General features: G+C 35.7%; 1 protein-coding gene across 10 annotated transcripts in view; it reads left to right on the top strand.

The window, feature by feature from the left end:
* The window catches only part of VPS13B (vacuolar protein sorting 13 homolog B), a 478,347-nt gene that overhangs the window by 192,470 nt on the left and 267,591 nt on the right, over positions 1 to 18,286 (top strand). For all 10 annotated transcript variants that reach the window (XM_083824116.1, XM_083824118.1, XM_083824115.1 and 7 more), the window contains one exon: positions 16,265 to 16,374. In XM_083824116.1, coding sequence (XP_083680242.1) covers positions 16,265 to 16,374 — 110 coding nt within the window. The remainder of the gene's footprint in view (positions 1 to 16,264; positions 16,375 to 18,286) is intronic.

The following is an 18,286-nucleotide window of genomic DNA, read 5'->3' as shown; positions in this document are numbered from 1 at the left end:
TAGCTTTTGCTGTTGGATACATTTGATTATTGTATTTATCGCAACTGAGTTTCATTTATGTTTAAATACTTCTTTCATGTTTTCTTTCACTCTTACTATACTGCTGTGGTTAGATTTCAGGTATCATAGCATTTCTTTCCAATTATTAGAATTATTATTTTCATTATTAGAATTATTTCAAGTAGGGAACATCTTTTTCATAGTGGCTAGGATTTTTAGTAAAATTCAGGTTTTTTTAGCCTGTTTTAATCAAAAACATCCATTAAGCATCCACTGAAATCTGCTATTCTGCTCTTGTGTAGCTGAATGTACTGACAAACAAGGAAAACTAGACAAGCATATACTACAAAATACAAATCTTTCAGGCTGCTAAAAAGCATTGATTGTAAGACATCGAAAATAGTTGAAACAGGAAAATCGTGATCTTGTGATAAAGATATGCTGTGGTCTTGTGAAAAGGTTGTAAATGGAGCTATGGCGTATGGAGCAATGAGGTAAGAATATGATCAATTTAATGCACAATTCAGCGTATAATTGTCTGAGTTACAAGGGATATGTAAGGGGTCATGCTGGGGAAAGTTGCATTCAATGAAATAATTCAGGACGCTGTCAGGTCTTCTGAGATCTGACAGATGCAGACACAAACATAACCATGATCTCTAATGTGCAGCACAATAAGGTGCTTGCTTTGTGTACCTTGCAATTTTTACAGTAAACTCTGTGGGAACTTTCCTGCTGGGGGTGCAAGAAATTACAGTAGATTCTATTAAATAATGTTCTTCTAACATGTCTGTAATTGTAGTAGGCTGTTCTTGAAAGCCTCACTGTTTCTTTCACCAAGGCACATCACAAACACAACCAGTTTGAGTTGATGAGAAGTTATTTTCCTTAAATTGGGGTGTGCTCAAATTAGTTACTGTGCAAAAGCAACTGGGATATTTATTGCTAGCTATCGACTACGTGAAATTGTTTTCTGGCGAATTATCTGGATTTAAAGTAAACACAAAGAGTGTTTTCTTTACACGCATCTGTAAAATAAGAATTCTTTGGAAGTTTTCAATTTCATAGTCATATTAACTATTCCTCCGCTTTTGCCTCGGACTGAAAACAGCTAAGTAAACAGTTATGAAATATTGTGTCATGTTTTTCATTTGGACGCTGTTTAGCATCTAGCTTGTCAGTCTTGGGTAGAGATAACCGAGCGGATTAATATTTACGGAGAAATTATGCGATTTAATTGCCTTTGGACTTGATATAAACTTATACAAAAGGAGAAAACAAATGTGCAGGTACAGTAACAGAGCAGACGAACCCTTATTCCATGTAGAATTAATGGTGCGGTAAGGAAAGGGAAGCCACTGAAACACAGCATGTGTGACACTGCTCCTTTTGCCTACAGTATGTATCAACCAGTTTTATCTTAAACTTGTGATTTAATGAAACTTTGAAATGACTCCGTCTGTGATCCAAGATGGAGTTTTGTTGGAATGACAACTGTAGGCTTGCAAATGCTATATATCTGTCACTGTTCAAACAGCTTTAAAACGTTCTCACCAGTAAAAAAAACAAAACAAAAACAAAACACACACAAATAAAAGCCAACTGTCCACTTCATGTCACAAAACACAAAGCTATAGACAGTATCAAATCTTCATAAACATCTGCATTTCATTCCAGAAATGTGTTTTCTCCACACAGTGTTGCAGTCATAATAAGGGGCTGTGAGGTTAACAAGCTGAGGAAGAAGCCAGAATTACTGCCCTTAATATCAAGAAAAGGAAGATGAGGTGAAAACTGTCAGCTTTTTTCCTCTCACAGGAATGTTGTGTTCACCTCTTGGTTTGAAAACTGGAAGCTCTCCAGTCCCAGCTTAGAAATGCAGCTCTGAGGTATGTGGGATTAGAAAGCAAGTTGTTTAGGCAGTGCTATGGTTACATGGTAGGGCCCGCAGCATGGCTCGGCAGGCAGAAAATCCGAAATCCCGTGGAGTATCTACAGCATGCTTGTAAGAAAACATTCTTTTCGACATGTCGGTGCTTACAACGCCGAGGATTTTCTTCGTGTTTTTACACGGTTGGATTTCTTTTTGAAAAATTGTCATAATTTTTGCAGTCTGAAATGAGCACTTCGGCAAACTTCATCTGAGTAGTTCGTAGCACGTTCATTTTTTTTTGCTGATCTGTAGAATATGACGCAAAAGCACATACCACTCTCATGGAGCACATCCCCAGAAGATCTGCTCAGAAAATTAGTATTCGGAAGACATTGTGATATATTGTCAGCCATCTGCAGGAATATTTGCTTTGTAAATAAACCCAGCGTTCTTCTAATGCTCTCGCAGATGTTCTGTACGGTTTGCTTAACACTTTTCTGCTAAAAATCTTAATGAGGTTTGTAAAATCATAAAGCTGCAGTGTTCAGCTTACTGCCAAAATAATACTAAAGGTTACATGTTTCTGTTTATTTGTAACATTTCTCTCAGAAGACACTGTAAAAATGTGAAAGCTGGTTTCACTTAAAAATCAGTTTTTCAAGGCAATCTATATAAAAGCTCCCACTGTGGCCTAAATGTATGACAGCAGCTTTCTGCACTACCAGTTAAGAGATGCAGTTCTGTAATTTAACTTACCTGTGATTTTGCAGCACCCAAATCTAAGAAGTTCGTGCTTTTTTTCGTGTAACTAATAGCCAACTAGGCAATATTGGTAATATTTTTAAGGAAGAGAAGCAGTCACTCAAGCCCAAAAGTGAAAGTAAAATTCCTGCTGTCACTTTATCTAGGAAAGGATTTAAAACAATGACTGATCTAAACATTTTTGATTTAATAAACAAAACAGATGTAATCAATTCAGTTTTACCTTGTTTCAAAAGGCTTTTAAAATGTTTAGCAGTGATGGAAGAGGTTAAAAATAAATAAAAAAACTCACCCAGATTTGAAAATATATATGTTTATATAATAGTATAATTCATGCTTTAATTTATATTAAGCACAATTAATCTCATACCAAAGATTTCCTAGAACTTAGAAATATTAATTTTTACTGTATTAATTATGAGATTTCACACATCTGTAACCTGGTACATTCCTGGTTCTCATGAGTGAGAAGATAATGATCAGAAGTCTTGACACCGTTCAAGAACGCATGTAAAAGAAAATGAGTTTACTCTGTAGGGTGTTTCAGGTTTTTGGATGCATCATATCTAGCTCTTTTGAAGGTTTTGAATCATTTATCTTAACGATTGACCTTAACTGTACTTTAGAAGTTTACAAACATACCAGTATTGTGAAGAAAATCTTAATTCTTCATCAACTAAATGATGTAGTAATTTTGAAACAACTAGTAAAAAATCATCTTCCTGTCCTGTCCACTGCAGGTAGAAATGAATGACACAAACTTTCACATTTATCATGTGAAAATGCTAACAATTACTTTTTCTGCTTGCTGCATTGAAAGATCACACATTTGAATTTCAGGCAGAAGAATATAACAACTTTTATAGTAAACTAGTTTAGCAATCTGAATATCTTTAAGGATATTTTGTAGGCTGTCATTGATTTTATATTTTTATGTTTATTTTATTTTATATTTATATTTTTATATTTTTCTTTCTTTGTCTATTAGTGATCATGGTAACATTCATAATATTAGTGAGGAAAGTCATTTCAGTAATTCCAAATTTCTGTTGAATTTATCTGGAAACATTTATCTCAGTAATTTTGAAGATTATCTCACTTTTTAAAATACTGCCGGCAATTTTGAGTATTTTTGATGAAGGCAGAATGATCAACAGTTTCCTCCAGTATTACTCAAGTTGGAGCTTTGTGTTAGACCATTTCTTTACTGGCATTTTTAACGTTGATTGCTTCACCTCTGTAAAAGAACTGGGCTTTCCCCTGCCCATCTCATGTTCTTCTTTAATCTCATCTGTAACATACACAGAGACCATCACCATGGTCTACGGAATCTGTGTTACCTTTCATTTCTAGTATCGTAAACGCTGGTGTAGGAAGCTACCAAGTAATTAAGAAGATGCACCATATCAGTTATTCATTGTAACCAGTATATATGAAGCTGTTTCTGAAGGGGATAAGATTGGTACCACTCAAGGTGCAACTTTCCATTTCTTAGTGCTGACTGAATCTCTCTGTGATTAATACAGTCATTGTTTGTTTATAGGTTTTGTGTTTATTTACAAGAACAATATACGAAGGAAAGCTATTTTTTCTGTTGAGTTCACTAGTATCCCAATTGAAAGTTAGAGAAATAACAGACAAAACTGCAGGCAAGGAATGCAGATTGCACTATATGCATTCAATATGATGATACGTAAATTTAATCAGAATATCAGGCCATTTCACAATACACAGCAACAATTTTTTCTTGGTGTTTATGGCGTGGAAATTTTCCAGCTAGAAGTATGCTGTATATCTTGAAGAATTATTCCAGTATATAATGTAGCTAATTTTAATTCTTCTTTCTCGAATCTCTTGAAACTACAGCACCTTCCCAATACTTTCGGAAGCTGGTTCACCTCCTGTAGGTGTGAACAGAGTCATTTCCCCATTTGAGAGTCCATGCCTCTTTGTGTCTTGGTACAACAAGTGGAAATGAGAGGACTGCTAACTTTGCTTCTCTGTTCTCATCTGTCTTTTCTTAAATATACATTGCATACATTGAGGAAGGCTTTTTGTTTTGTATGACAGATGTAAGTCTGTCAATAATGGCATTGGAAAGCTCAAAATCAAATTATCTTTAGTGGGCTTGTGGAATTTCATTCAAATTTGGAGTTAAATTTAAGTTAATTTGATGTTATCATTAAGTTTACCTCTAAAATGTAATTTTCCTAGTGTGTGTAAACTGGACACAAATTCAATTGAAAGTTTTTGGTTTTGTTTTATTATCTGTGTACTGTCATTCACAAATACAAGTGCCTTTTGAAATTATTGCCTATGCAAACATCATCTGCAAAAAGGAACAGGATTGACTGCCCATTAGAAAACTTGTTCATTTTATGTTTTTAGTATCTGAAGGTATAAAACTTGTATTTCTTTTTCATTCAGTTACCAAGCATTAAGAAAATCATGTTTTTCCAAGTTTTTCATTAAAAAGGAAATATTTGTTTTCAACTTAACTCCTTATGTATCAAGTTTCTGTTGGAATGCACATTTAGAAAAATATGGTAGAACTGCCCATGTCATTTTACGTATCTTGTAGTGTCACAACTGTGATAGTGTAAAGTACTGAGGCTATTTTTATTCTGGCTCATTGTTTGGCAGCACATTTATATGCTATTTGTTGCAGTCCTGAATCACTGTTGTGGAGCATGAAAGCTTCTTGAATAATGTAAAGGAATATGTGAATTAAGTGGGATATTCTGTTTAGTTCCCATTCTTCCTCTGCTTACATTTCTGCTACAGAAAAGCATACCCTTACATGTAATTTCTACTGTAAAGCTTGTTTACCTTCCTAAAGTTATTTTCTTAATCATCAACCTTTGAGCATGTGTGCATTCATTCAGTTGAGCACCTACAATTTTTAAAGAAAAATGAAAAAAAAAATCACAGCTGTATATTATTCAAATTACTTCTAAGAAGAAGTACGTGAATCATCTACTGCTAAAAAGGTTTCAATTTTATAAGTTCAAGTGCAAAACCAGTTAGTTGGTATCCATAGTCACAGTGCTACAAATGTTCAACTGCTGAAAAAGGAATGAAAATAGCTCCCTTGATGCCCTGTTGCCATAGGGGAAGAATCACGTTGCAATTCACAGAGGAATACTGCTGTAAAAAATTGCAAAGGATAGTGAGGTGTTTATAAATACAGAAGCTGAAATGTATTAAGAAATTTCTTGGCAGTTTTCATAGCATTTTCTGGTTTCATTTTAAAACCCATATTATGAAAGTAACAAAGTGAAGGATGTATTGAAAAACACATAGAAGGAAATATATTGAGGCATTGTTCATTTTAACTGTATCATTAGTTCACAATCTTCCTATAGTGTTTTGTAAAAGAAATGGTATGGTAGCACTCTTCCAATCTAGCAATAAAGAAAGCAGTCCTGATATCAGTGTGCTTATATATACTGTGCCGCATGGTTAACTGACCTACAGCTCATAGAAATCAGGGTTTGCAAACTCTGAAGTTAGCAGAGCTTCACTCTGATGCTTTTCATAACAGACAAGTTGAGAAAGCTTATTAGGCATTCTGTTCGCTTAGTTAGGGATTATGTGTTTGGATCATGACTGATACTATCTTCTACATTAAGAGAGGTGGTGACATATCGTCCTCTCTTCCCTGCTGAGGCAAATGTGAAATCAAGTATTCCAGCAACAATCTTCAGTTTCCCATGATCTCAGAGACTTGGAGCAGACCTTGGCTGTTTTCTACTTTTCTAAGCCGAATGAGATATTGATAAATCTAACTTCATCTTCCTGGCTCATTTTCTGGGCTGAACACCATAGAGTCATAGAATCATCTCATTTGGAAAAGACCTTTAAGATCACGAAGACTAACAACTGTCAGCCTGACCTACTGAGTCCCACCACTAAAAAATGTCTCGTTACCCTGTACACATCTCTTTGTTATGTGTAGAGGACATCTGAGCTTTAAAGAGGAAGTTAAATGTGGGCTTCTTTTCTGCTGTCATATCTCTGCCTTTATAGGTGATCTGTGAGCTTAGGAGTGGTTCTAGATTTAAGATAGCTTTAGGACTTCTGCTGCCAGTTTCTCCAATATTTTCTTGCTTCTATACAAGCTATTGACCTGGAAGTTTGATTAGCCTTGCACTAGTCCATCTCACAACAGATCAGATAGCTTTTCAGCCTTGTCTAAGCCTTATTGAAAACATCCTTATTCACAGCAGGAAAGATCACAAAAGAGATTGTTTATCCAAGCCAACCACAGTCCTCAACCGGAGGATTCAGACTGCCTTTCAGACCTCAAAGATCAGCCGTTTGATGGTCAGGATGCTGTAACTTCAGTTTCAGTCCACTAACTGGATGGTGCAGAGATGTTCAGTTCTCACCGTTCTTGCAATCCTGTCATTCCGTAAGGAACAAGTTCATAGAGTAAAATCACCTGTTTAAGGCCTTCCCTTTCCAGGAAGGGAAAGGAAGGCTTTCCAGGAAGGCTTTCCTGACAGCCATCATTTCCTCAAAGAGGGTTAAGATTTTCCACGTATGGATGGAATTTTTGAATGAAGCTCCAGAGTAGGCAACTCCCAAAGTTTTACTCAGCAGTCACCCTGTCTGAGTAGTATTTCCTTCACTCACTTACGAGGTCTTTGTCCATTGACATATGTTTTCTCAGTGGCTTACCTCTCCGTGGCCCTTTGTCCCTTCAGCTGAGGCTCAAACTGTGCAGCAGTTTCTGTGTAGAAGTTGGAGGCTGTTTTTGTTGTTGTGTTGTGGTTTTTTTTGTTGTTTTTTAAACCAAACTTTAGCAGGGTTGTTAAAGCAACTGTGTCTACAGTGATTAGCCCTCCCTTATTACATAACTGGAGACTTCAGTGTCTTCATCAAATAATATACGTGCAGACAATATGTAAAGCACAGCTACTGGTTTTACTTATACATTTGTGTACGTGCTTTCCAAGAACAATGAAATCATAAAAATCTGCAAATATTATTGCATTTGGAAAAGAGCGTCTGCAGTTGTAGTTTGCCTAAGGCTCTGAAGTTCGCATCCAGGTGGCTTGGACCTAGAGTAGTTCAAAACCCATTTGCTTTGTAGTAAATAAGCAATCATTTAAAAATGAAGAAAATAAAATTACTTAAACAGTAACTGAAGTTGAAGACGTGTGTATGCATTTTTATTTCTGTGCTCTCTGCTCGGGGGTTTGGAGGATGTATAATGCTTTTGGCACGGAGCATAGTGTGAGTTAGCAAGCATAAATACTGAATGAATGGTATTGTGAAACAGAAGTTTCCATGTTTGAATGCTTAAAACTGACCTAGTGACCTCTTAACTGACCAGAGCTGCATGCAGTGTTCTTAATATCTGTGTACACAATGGTTTTATACAGTGGTATAGATGATATTCTGTTTCATTGTCTGTTCATTCCCTATAGCTGAACATTGAGCTAAAACTTTTCTAGACCTATTTTGATAATGTAAATCTTGTTTTTTTGGAGTCAAAGCAGTCAGCTCAGTCATCACTTTACATGTAAAGTTATGTTGCAGTGATAACAGTAGGAAAAGCATATTATCTGTATTGAATCAGGCCAGATGCTTCAGCAGTTCATCCAGCCCAGCTGATGGTTGCTCTGGATAGCTTAGTAGATCACATTAGTAGTAGCACCGCATTCATCTCCTGAAACGTCTTGACATTTCATCATCCTAAAACATCATCGTGTATGACTGCTTTCTTCCATAGTGAAAACTACCATGTTTTCTTATCGCTGTTTCACTTCTAAATAATTTATTCAATCTTATATTATTTATCCATTTAACTTCCTCTCATATCCCTTAAAAATGGCATAGTTTCTTTAAAAGCCTTTGGTGAAACACCTGGTAGAATATCTGTAGGAAATTTAAGTAGACTAGAGAACTAAATCTGCTTTGTCCTTATGCTTGATGATTCCCTAGGATAGCTCTGGGTCTCTGTGGTGTAGTGTTGCTTTACACAAGATGTGTTGAACACTGTACTGAATCACTATGCCTAAAATAAGCTTGATCCATAGTATATCTTATTTTGCAATTACATTTGTTCATATCTTTTGTTGCTATATAGGACATAATACAAAAGCAGTGCAAGACACTTGAGATCAAATGAAAAAAGGGATTTTCTGCCATATTCATCTCATTTCTAATCTCAGTCCACTAAATATAGGAATTACCAAAATTCCTATATTTTTAACAGAAAAATATCAATACACACATTTTATTTATTTATTTATTTAGTTATATTTTGAGATAATGTCTTTTTTCAGTGGTTCATCAGAAATCGATTCTCTGGAATTGCTGAATTTTACAAGACTGAAAGTTCTTGTAAGCTGAAAAGTAGCAACAGCCTTTCAAATGGGATTGAGAAGATCTGCCTCATGGTATCTTTGGGACTTTTTATTTTAATGGAATGTTTGGTGTCCTCTTGATCCCTAAGACGGTGAACAACTGCCAGCTGTACTTTATTCCAAACAGGAAATGAAACAAAACAACATTGACATGAAAATAGGTATTTAAGTTCTTTTGTCACAGAGATAAACAAGCTAAAATTCTCAGCCCATTTTGAAAACCTGGTCAGGTATGGTGAAGTTGGTGGAGCTTCTGGCATTAGAAATCTAAGTGACTTTGTTATACATGTAATTGCGGTGGCATCAGATGCAGAGCTATTGAGTCTGAGAGCTAACTCTCTTATTTGTGGAAGTATCATGATGCCAGCAGTGCAGGTCTTATCAATAAAGTTTTATAATAAATTCTCTAAGGACTCAGGGCCAGATTTATGATTGGAATTTTAACATCAAGAGATGGCTTTCTAGTGGGACCTTGAGAGGAAAAAAAAAAAAAAAAAAGACAAAGAGAAGTGACTTTGGTAGGTCCCTTTGTAAACTGAGGTGGTTAGCTGTAAGCACTACTGGGTGTTTGAAGACCTACTTCTGTAGCACTGGTTGAAATGATCAGTTTGGACCACCCTGTGTTTTCTGAGTGGAAACATAACTGTCTAGGCAACTTGAGCCATCATATTTCTCCCCCTTTTTTATTCATTCACTGATGATGTTTTTGAAGTCATTGTAATATATCCTTGCTGTAGAGTCCTTGAATGTATAGTCCTTTTTGTCAGTTGAATGTAGAGCTCCTCATTCTCCTTATATTTACAGGACAGTCAGTGTGATAGTTAAATATATTAGCAGGACCTAAAGATGGACATGACAAAATTATACTTGAATGAGCTTTCTTATATTAAAGAATAGAAATTAACGGAGATGGGCTATGCATCTCAGCATCTCAGCATAGGAATATTGCTGTTACATTTTCATGGAGACAATTCAGTAATCACCCAAATAAAGTTGACATCTCTTATACTATAGCTGCCTACACATTTCCCGTTTTTCCCGTGATTGTTATTGCCTATTAAGCTGTGTCCCTGAACCCACATCACCATATTCTCTAAAGGAAATTAAAGTTTTGGTCGAGTGAATTTTGGAAAACAAAGCAGCCTTTCATTATTTTTTTTTTCGGAAGCATATAGCAACCATGTTAAATATACATCTTACAGCAGTTTTCTGAAAACTTGCATCTCAGCACGCCATTTTTCCTCAGTAAGAAAGGCAAAATGCTAAATGGACTCATTTCCATTCTTAACATCAAAGGACAGAGATTGTATGGAATATTTGAGGATTGTTCTCCATACCCTGACTTGATATACCTTGCTTTAGGCTGATTTACAGAAATATGGCTCCTTGTACTTCAGAAAAATGATGTCTGACATACAGAGCTTTGTATTAACCAATGCATTGAGCGTTTCTGTATTTTGCCTCGTTATGTTATGTCTTTGGTTGTAATTCCTTAATTCAGCATTTGTGACTATTTGGGTATTTATATAAATAGAGAGAGAGAGGATGTTTTGTTTCTTTAAGCCTTACAATGGCTTATCAGAACACTCAGTTGAAATTAGGCATTTGTGATTTAGACTTATTTTTAACACAGGTTGAAACCCTACATTTATTTTTTTTTGCTACTAGTTACAGTAGATACATAGGTATGGCACATAACTTCAACATCTGAATTCTATCCCCAGGTCCTGCTGTCCTGCTGTGTGATTTAATAACTTCACCTCTATGCCTCACTTTCTCTATTTTTGAAGTAAAAATAATGATGCTGACCTCTTGTGTCAGCGCTTAGAGCTTTTCAACTATAAACCTCAGTTGGAGAGTTACAAGGTAGTTGTAGAAGTACATACTCATTAAATGTTTCCTAAGATCAAAAGCTATTATTTCAAAAATATATAGTATTTAAATATTGTGGTGTGTATATGTTTGAGCAAAGTATAACTGTTCTGTGAAGGAACTGTGTTTGATATTGCAGAACAAAATGCTTATTGCATGGGAAAGTTTTAGTAGTTCTCTTTTAATGAAATAGTCTAATATTGGTCCAGGCAACTAAGTTAATTGATCTTAGGGTTGTTTTAAGCACTTGGCCAATGTGAAACTCTGTAAAAGTACTGTAGACTAGGAGATTTTTTCTCTGAGGTAAAATTGGGGTAATATTTATCTAAAAGGCCATTTGTAATCATTCAGCTCAACCTTGAATTGAGACACATGCAGACATACATTTCAGTGGTTAGACAAAATTTGTCAAGTTACTGTAGCTAGTAAAATGTAAAACAATTTTTCAAAATAACAAACTTTGTCTATTTTCCTTGCCTTAGTCAGCAATTCAAGATGAAATGTGGGTCTCCGTCTCTTACGTAATATTAGATTAGATTTTGCAAGACAATCGCATTGGCTTGTTATAGATATTACAACACTGAGAAAGAGTTTGCATGTTATATTTTTATGCTGTGTAACTGCAGTCTGTAGCTCCTACTTCAGCTCTCATTCTTCAGCTTGGGATGTAACTGAAAATGGCTGTGGTGCCATGGGATAGCTAATTGGTAAAGCCTGTTTGGAATGTGGATAAGTGAGCCATTTTGGCAGTGAGCGGAGTAGTAAAGAGCACTCTTTTTCCCTTAGTTGACTCCCAGGCTAAAATTAAACAGAGTTAGATATTTCCACATTTAGTGATTTACAGTGCATCTGTTCTGAGTCAACTAGCAGAGAGAACTAATTACCTATATACTTCTTATAAAAAGAACTTTTCATTTCTGTGTAATACATAGGTCTGCATTTTTACAATATGCCTTAGTGGAAATGCCCTTGAAAACAATAAGAGAAGTAAAAAATATTATTTCTTCTGTTATCCTTTAAAATATTTGGATACTAAACTCACAGTACTACCTTGACCTGTATCAGCACCTGCTTATCATTCACATGTCCTGAGACGTAGGAGTCATAAGCTCAATGCTGAAATAATTCATGGTGCCGTTTATATAGCAAGATGGTGTAATGTTTTCTTTAGTTACTTAGTTACTAAAAATAAACAAAACTTGTCAGAATTAGTTTTTCTTGTAGATCATTCCCTTTGTTCATATTTGTGATCCCTCCTCAATACAAACTGCATTAACTTAAACTTTAGTTTCCTGTAAAGGTTTTTCAGTTCATTTTGTAGGAGACTATCTGAAATGTTTTACTGGATGTTTTTACTGTAAATAGCAATATAGATGTGTTTAGGTACTGCATACACACAGCAGAATTTAGAAATAGCACTGCCAGGATGATCTTTTACTGTTGCAGAGATAAAATACGTTTTTCTGCACATAAATAGCAAGGCTGCTTCTAAATGTCAAGGGAGTTACAGTGTATGTTATTGCTGCTGCATTAGATGTTGAGTTTCAACAACTAAATTTCTGACTGACCTATTATTGTCTACTTTTCATAGTAAATCTTTTTCACCACAGTGGTGAGAATGACTCAGTAATGCAGTTTATTCTTTCATGAGGTTCTTATTCTTCCAAACAAACAGCTGTTTGCTCCAGGCATTGCCACCTCCTTTCTCATTCCCAAAACACTATTTCACGTCCTCATTCCTTTCACTGTCCTGCTGCTGTCATTCCTTTCTTCTGGCTCTGATTTTTGAAGCCCTTTTCTGTGCCTCACTCACCACTGAGCATCCCTCAGCACCATCACTCTGCTCCTTGACTATGCCCTGTTTCACCAATCCTCCTTTTACCTCTGGCCTCCTTTCTCTGCCACCTCATTCCCCAAGTGTCCTCTTCTGCCTCACCTGCCTCACAAGAAGCAAGGCACACTTCTTACATGCTTGAATTTCTCCTTGTGAAGGGGAGGGCTAGAGACCCCATGCTAAGGGCCCCTCTCCTCCCAGGCAGCCTTTACTGGCTACTCATGGCAGGAGGAGGTGGCGGCAGAGCAGGCCCAGCCGCAGGAGGCCCTGCAGGAGGCCCTGCGTTATTATCCCCTGCGGGCCCCCAGGCCCTCAGGAAAGCCTCAGGAAAGCGATGCCGTAGCCACAGCTGTCGTCCTCCAAGGAAACTCATGGAGAAGCTCGTCTGTAGGGCGAGAGCGCAGCTGCGCTCAGCCGCCTCCTGCTCGTCCGCCTGCCCGCCCGCCGCCTCCCTGGGTTCATTCCTTCAGGGCCAGCCTTAAGTTGGGCAGGAAAGAAATTATTTGCCTAGCTGCACCTGGCACATGACACCAACGCGACGTTGAGGAAATTCTCAAACATGCAAAGATTGCGTGGTGTTGGGTTCGATCTTGTTTTTAAGCTGTTTTCTAGAGAGATGTAATAGATAACTCTGGCAAGAGCTGGGATCTGAAAACGAAACCTAGTATGGTATGGATCTAAGGTCTGCTTTTTTTTTATGAGATGTAAATTTAATTAGGAGGAGAAAAGGGGGAGGGGAGAAAAGAAAGTTCACCACAATCTTAATGAAATCCAGGAAACTCTAGTGTTGCATCTTGACAGAGAGAAAATAACAATTAATTTATTCTTTTTTCTTAACCATGTAAGGAGCCTGCTGCCAACTTACAGCTTGGTTCTCCCACAGAGATTTCCGTGAAAACTTGGGGGGGGCTTCTTGTTTCTTGGAATGAGAACTCGAGTTTAAGCTTGGGGGGGGATAAATCTGAGAATATTTTCTTTGATTATTTAGTGTCTTATTTTCAGGAGAGCCGTTACACAGAAAACAGCGTTATATAGGTGATTATGTTGCTGTGTGAATAGAGCAGCTGAGCAGCAAACATGGCAGTAAATTTCGGTAATTCAGAGTGACAGAAATGGCTTGGTAGGAGGCCAGAATTACCTTGCAGTCAAATTGAAAGTCAAATAGTGCAATTGCTTATCTAACTACTTGTATGTTAGGTTTTTTTTTTCTCCCCAGATGCAAGCTATCAATGACAAAAGACAACTGGAAAAATAAACTATGTTGCTCTCCGTTCTACCTTACATTAAAGTTTTATGGGGTTGTGATAGTGACTTCATGGAAGTTAAAAGACATTTCAGTTCAAAGCATGGCTTAAGTGTTTTGAACATCTTAGTTTTAGCTCATTTTTTGCAGTAAACAAGAAACTAAATTGAGTAACTAGCAGCATGTGCTACAGTAACACTATTTTTTTTCAAGAGTCTGTTGTAAATATGGGATTTTTGTTGATTTTGCCTGTAGGCTGACTTTATTCCTCACTCTTTGGGAGGTCTCTGACTCCCACTTGTCATATCACATACATTAAACCTTTCATTAAGTATTGCTGACAACAGGCAGTGTCTCTTAAAGATGCAGGATTCTCTCATTTTGGCATCCAAGTATCTTATAAAAGCTAATGATTGTAGCATATACTTTTATCAATCTGTTACCTTCTGCTTCCATTTTCTAGTTTCCTCCAGATCCTGCTGCAAGACACATTCACTGCTGTTCTTACTTGCACATTACCCTTTTATTTTATGCTCAACATCAGCTTTGCCTTAAATTGCAGATTTATTTCTAAGGTTTATTGCTGACATTTAAAACCATCAGATCACAAAGACTATTCTAAGTATAGGAGTTCCTCACAGTGTGTGTTCCAACTCCAAGCCTGTGCTAGGCTGGTGATTTATCTTTGTGTATTTCTTGACTGCCATTTTCCCATTGTACTTGTCAGTCTTTGCTTGTGTAGCCCCGGTTTGATTGGACTTCTGCCATTTGGAATTCAGCAGGTTTTAAGATTTTGTTTTATACAATAAGTATAGAGCTTGATTACTTTCTTTTTTGTTTGTTTTTTTTTGTGATATATTATGTTTTGAGGAATATGATTTCTCATTTTTTTGGAAAGTATGTTGAACTGTGTGATAAACTTTTTGGATTTAAATTTATTATTAAATTCAGATTGCTGCTTAATTGTATACTATAGAGTAAATAGATATTGTTATGGAACTAACTTACGATTCTTTGATTTATAAACCTACTGTCATTCTATAGAACTTGGTACTGGACTTTCCAGTAGCTAGGAATTCTTTTTTGAATGTGTTTCATTATTTATTGGAATATTTAATTTCATTTATTTATTCATTATCAAGTTGCACAACTTGCATGAAAAGACAGCTACTTAAGAATGCTTGCTGTACTTTTTCAATATAATCACTATCTTTGTGTTATATTAATCTATTTGCTTCTGAATCCTGTAGCTCAGTCAGTTTCTGCTGCAATAAACAAACTACAGTGAATAGCAATACTTTATCTGTACTATTTACAGAAAAGTCTCACTAAATTAATGCACGGTTAGATTTTTAATGCAATTAGAAATGAAATAGTTCCTCTTAAATTGGGCTTTGGGGTCCCTGGATTGTAGTATGTTAAGATTTCTAGTTACTGAGAACAGTTTTTCTCCTGTTTTATGCTTCCCATGTAGGTGTTTCTTCACAAGCATATGTAAACTGTGAGTTTACTTTTAAGAAATGAAGTTACAGTAGCCCTATCTTATAATCCTATAACTTCAAAAATCAGATTTAAAGAAAACAAAACATATTGTAAAACTTAGGTTGAAATTCTAAAAGTACACAATACCAAGACTAACAACAGTAGCAGAGTTGAAAATTTTGCCTTATTTTACCCAGCAAGTCTGCTAAAGAGTGTTTATGACCGCAGTTACACAGAAAATGTTTGTCTTGAGCAGAACACTAACCTAGACTAAAACTGTCTTTATTAAAAGATATTAAAAAAAAAAAAAAGAAGAAGAATCCAGTGCCCTAAACCAGACTTTTCTTTGGGGTGGGGAGTCATGCAGTTGTGTATTATATTCTTTTCTTTGTGTCAAGGGTCATTTGACTCATTTCTTGCATAACTCTATTGTTGGCCGAGAATCTGAGTAAAGGTGTTACGTATATTCAGTTATGTGCTTGATTTTTGTGAAAACAATTTTTCTTGGCAAAAAATAGTAACAAGAAAGATCAAAATGCAGTTCTCCGGATTTTGTGTGTGTGTGTGTCTCTAAGGATAGCAGTGCTGGCAAGTTTCTCATTTTCAGAAAGTTATTGAAATGTATGTGGTAATTATTACTCTTAGTAGAAATCTGATGTGAGTAAATATATCTGAAGTACAATCCAAATGAAAGTCTGCATCAAAGAAGATGTATGTGCAAGAAAAAAAATGAATATATATGGAGATTCTTTATATGACAGCTATTATTTTCTGTGAATATATATATTCTGAAAATACATTCTCTTTTCTGTGCTGTATAGGTGCAGTACTTTTGTCCAGTATACAAGGATTAGCGATTAATGTTGATCCAGTGCTTTATACTTGGCTTATCTACCAGCCTCAGAAACGACCCAGTAGACACATACAGCAGGTATGTATTCTTGGAGTTAAAGGAGTGGAGAGAGAGAAAACTTTCTCTTACATGTGTACCAGTAGTGCATTTTTGTTCCACATGTTTTTCTGTTGCCCTGTTCATTTTAGTTTGCTGCACATAGTGTTGATCTGATTTTGATTTATTTAAAATGTCAAACCTTGCGTATTAAAATTTTTGTTTCTCAATGTTTTCATTTACAGTGTTTAAGTAAAAGAAAAGAGAGTGTGTTTTCTGGTAGTCCTTGCTGAGGATCAGTCAGGTTTTAGTCATTTTGGATGGTCTATCAAATAATTACATAATTTTGTTAAAGAAAAATCACTACTCTTATTAAAACCGATTTTAGTAGGAGATGAACCATGCAGGTCATAACTTGATACAATTGAATGCTGTAATGGATTCTGTATATAATGTCGAAACACATATTTGTATGCAAAGTGCTTGGAAGAGATACAGGAAGTTAAGGTCTGTGTGGCACAGTGCTTGCTTTGAAGTATTCTTGATCATAACTTTCATCCTGCAGACTCCCGACCTGGAAAGAATCTGGAAAGTTTTTGCCTGGTTTTAAACTTATATTTCACTGTTTTTTGGCAGACCAACAGAGTATTCTAAACCTTAAATTTGTCATAACTGACCAAATGAGTGGTCTGTGTAGCCTGATGTGCTCTCTCAGTTATAAGTTGTCAACTATTAAGTGGCCAGCACAAGAATCTTTCACTACTGATCTCATTGCCAATACACAGAACAGTGTGCACATTAACCAAGCTTCATAGCTGGCCCTTGAAATGTGAGGATTAACATGATCTGCAAACATTTCTGTTTCTTGTGTGTAAATGATCTTGTTACGTAGTAATTGTCAAACATTCAAGTCCAATTAAGCTCATTCTGCACCAACACCACCTGAAAAACTTCAGTGTGTGAATTGCTGTTATCATTTTAATACCTTTACAATTTTTTAAATGATGTTGAATTTTTCTTCATTCCTGCATCATAATTGGGCTAGATATTTCCAGATATACCTCTTTTTAAAAAAATCAGACCATTTATGTATTTTTGCAATACTGTTATGTATCTTTCCAAAATTTAATTGAGCCTGTTCAAATGTTCATATAAAAGACAAATGTTCAAATAAAAGACTTTCTTTAACATTAATATATGTAATCAGCAGTTAAACAGTGTTTTCTCTTTCAGTTGCCCTTTTATACTGAGATAGGAACAGTTTAGCGACTACATTAGAAAACTTCTTTATCCATGGTTTTGATCAACAGTGATTAGTTAATTAAACTGGTTAGTTTGTATTTATTTATTTATTTATTTATGGAATTTGTGACCTTAGCTTATACAGCCTCTTAAAAGTTGTTCTATTCAATTTCTAAGTAAAATTAGTTTCATGCTTCTAGTGTTACCAGCTTGAGTTGCTTGGTCATTTGAAATGGTTTTAAATGTGAATTTAGAAATCTGTCAACATGGCAGTAGTTTCACCATTAATATAACTGCAGTAGTAGGCTGCACATATAAGTTAAAAAGAGTGTCTGTGGCAGCCATGAAGAAACTTTATTTGAAAAGATACTATACCTTTATTAAAATATTAACAGAATACTCTTTTTCTTCTTCGTATAAGACTGTAATTATTCTAGGTGAGGGATTGTAGTCAAACTTATAGCCTTGTATATTGTTGTATATTGGAAAAAGTTCAGTTACCATAGTCTGGTGTAACAAAAATGCTCTGTGTAACCATCATGATTTTTGAACGTTTAATGAAATCTAAAACATGATGCTTTCAAACAAGTGTTATCATCAAAATGTTATTGATTGATAAAACTGTTTTCTTCCTCTGTCAGTCTTACACAATTGCAACAGGAAAAAAGAAAAATCATTCTAGAAGTTCTGTGTGTGATTGAAAGATTGTAAA

This window comes from Anser anser (assembly GCF_964211835.1).
Source record: "Anser anser genome assembly, chromosome: 2".
Classification (NCBI taxonomy): domain Eukaryota; kingdom Metazoa; phylum Chordata; class Aves; order Anseriformes; family Anatidae; genus Anser; species Anser anser.
Note: the sequence above shows the minus strand (reverse complement) of the source record. Positions and strands in the feature narration are given on the sequence as shown.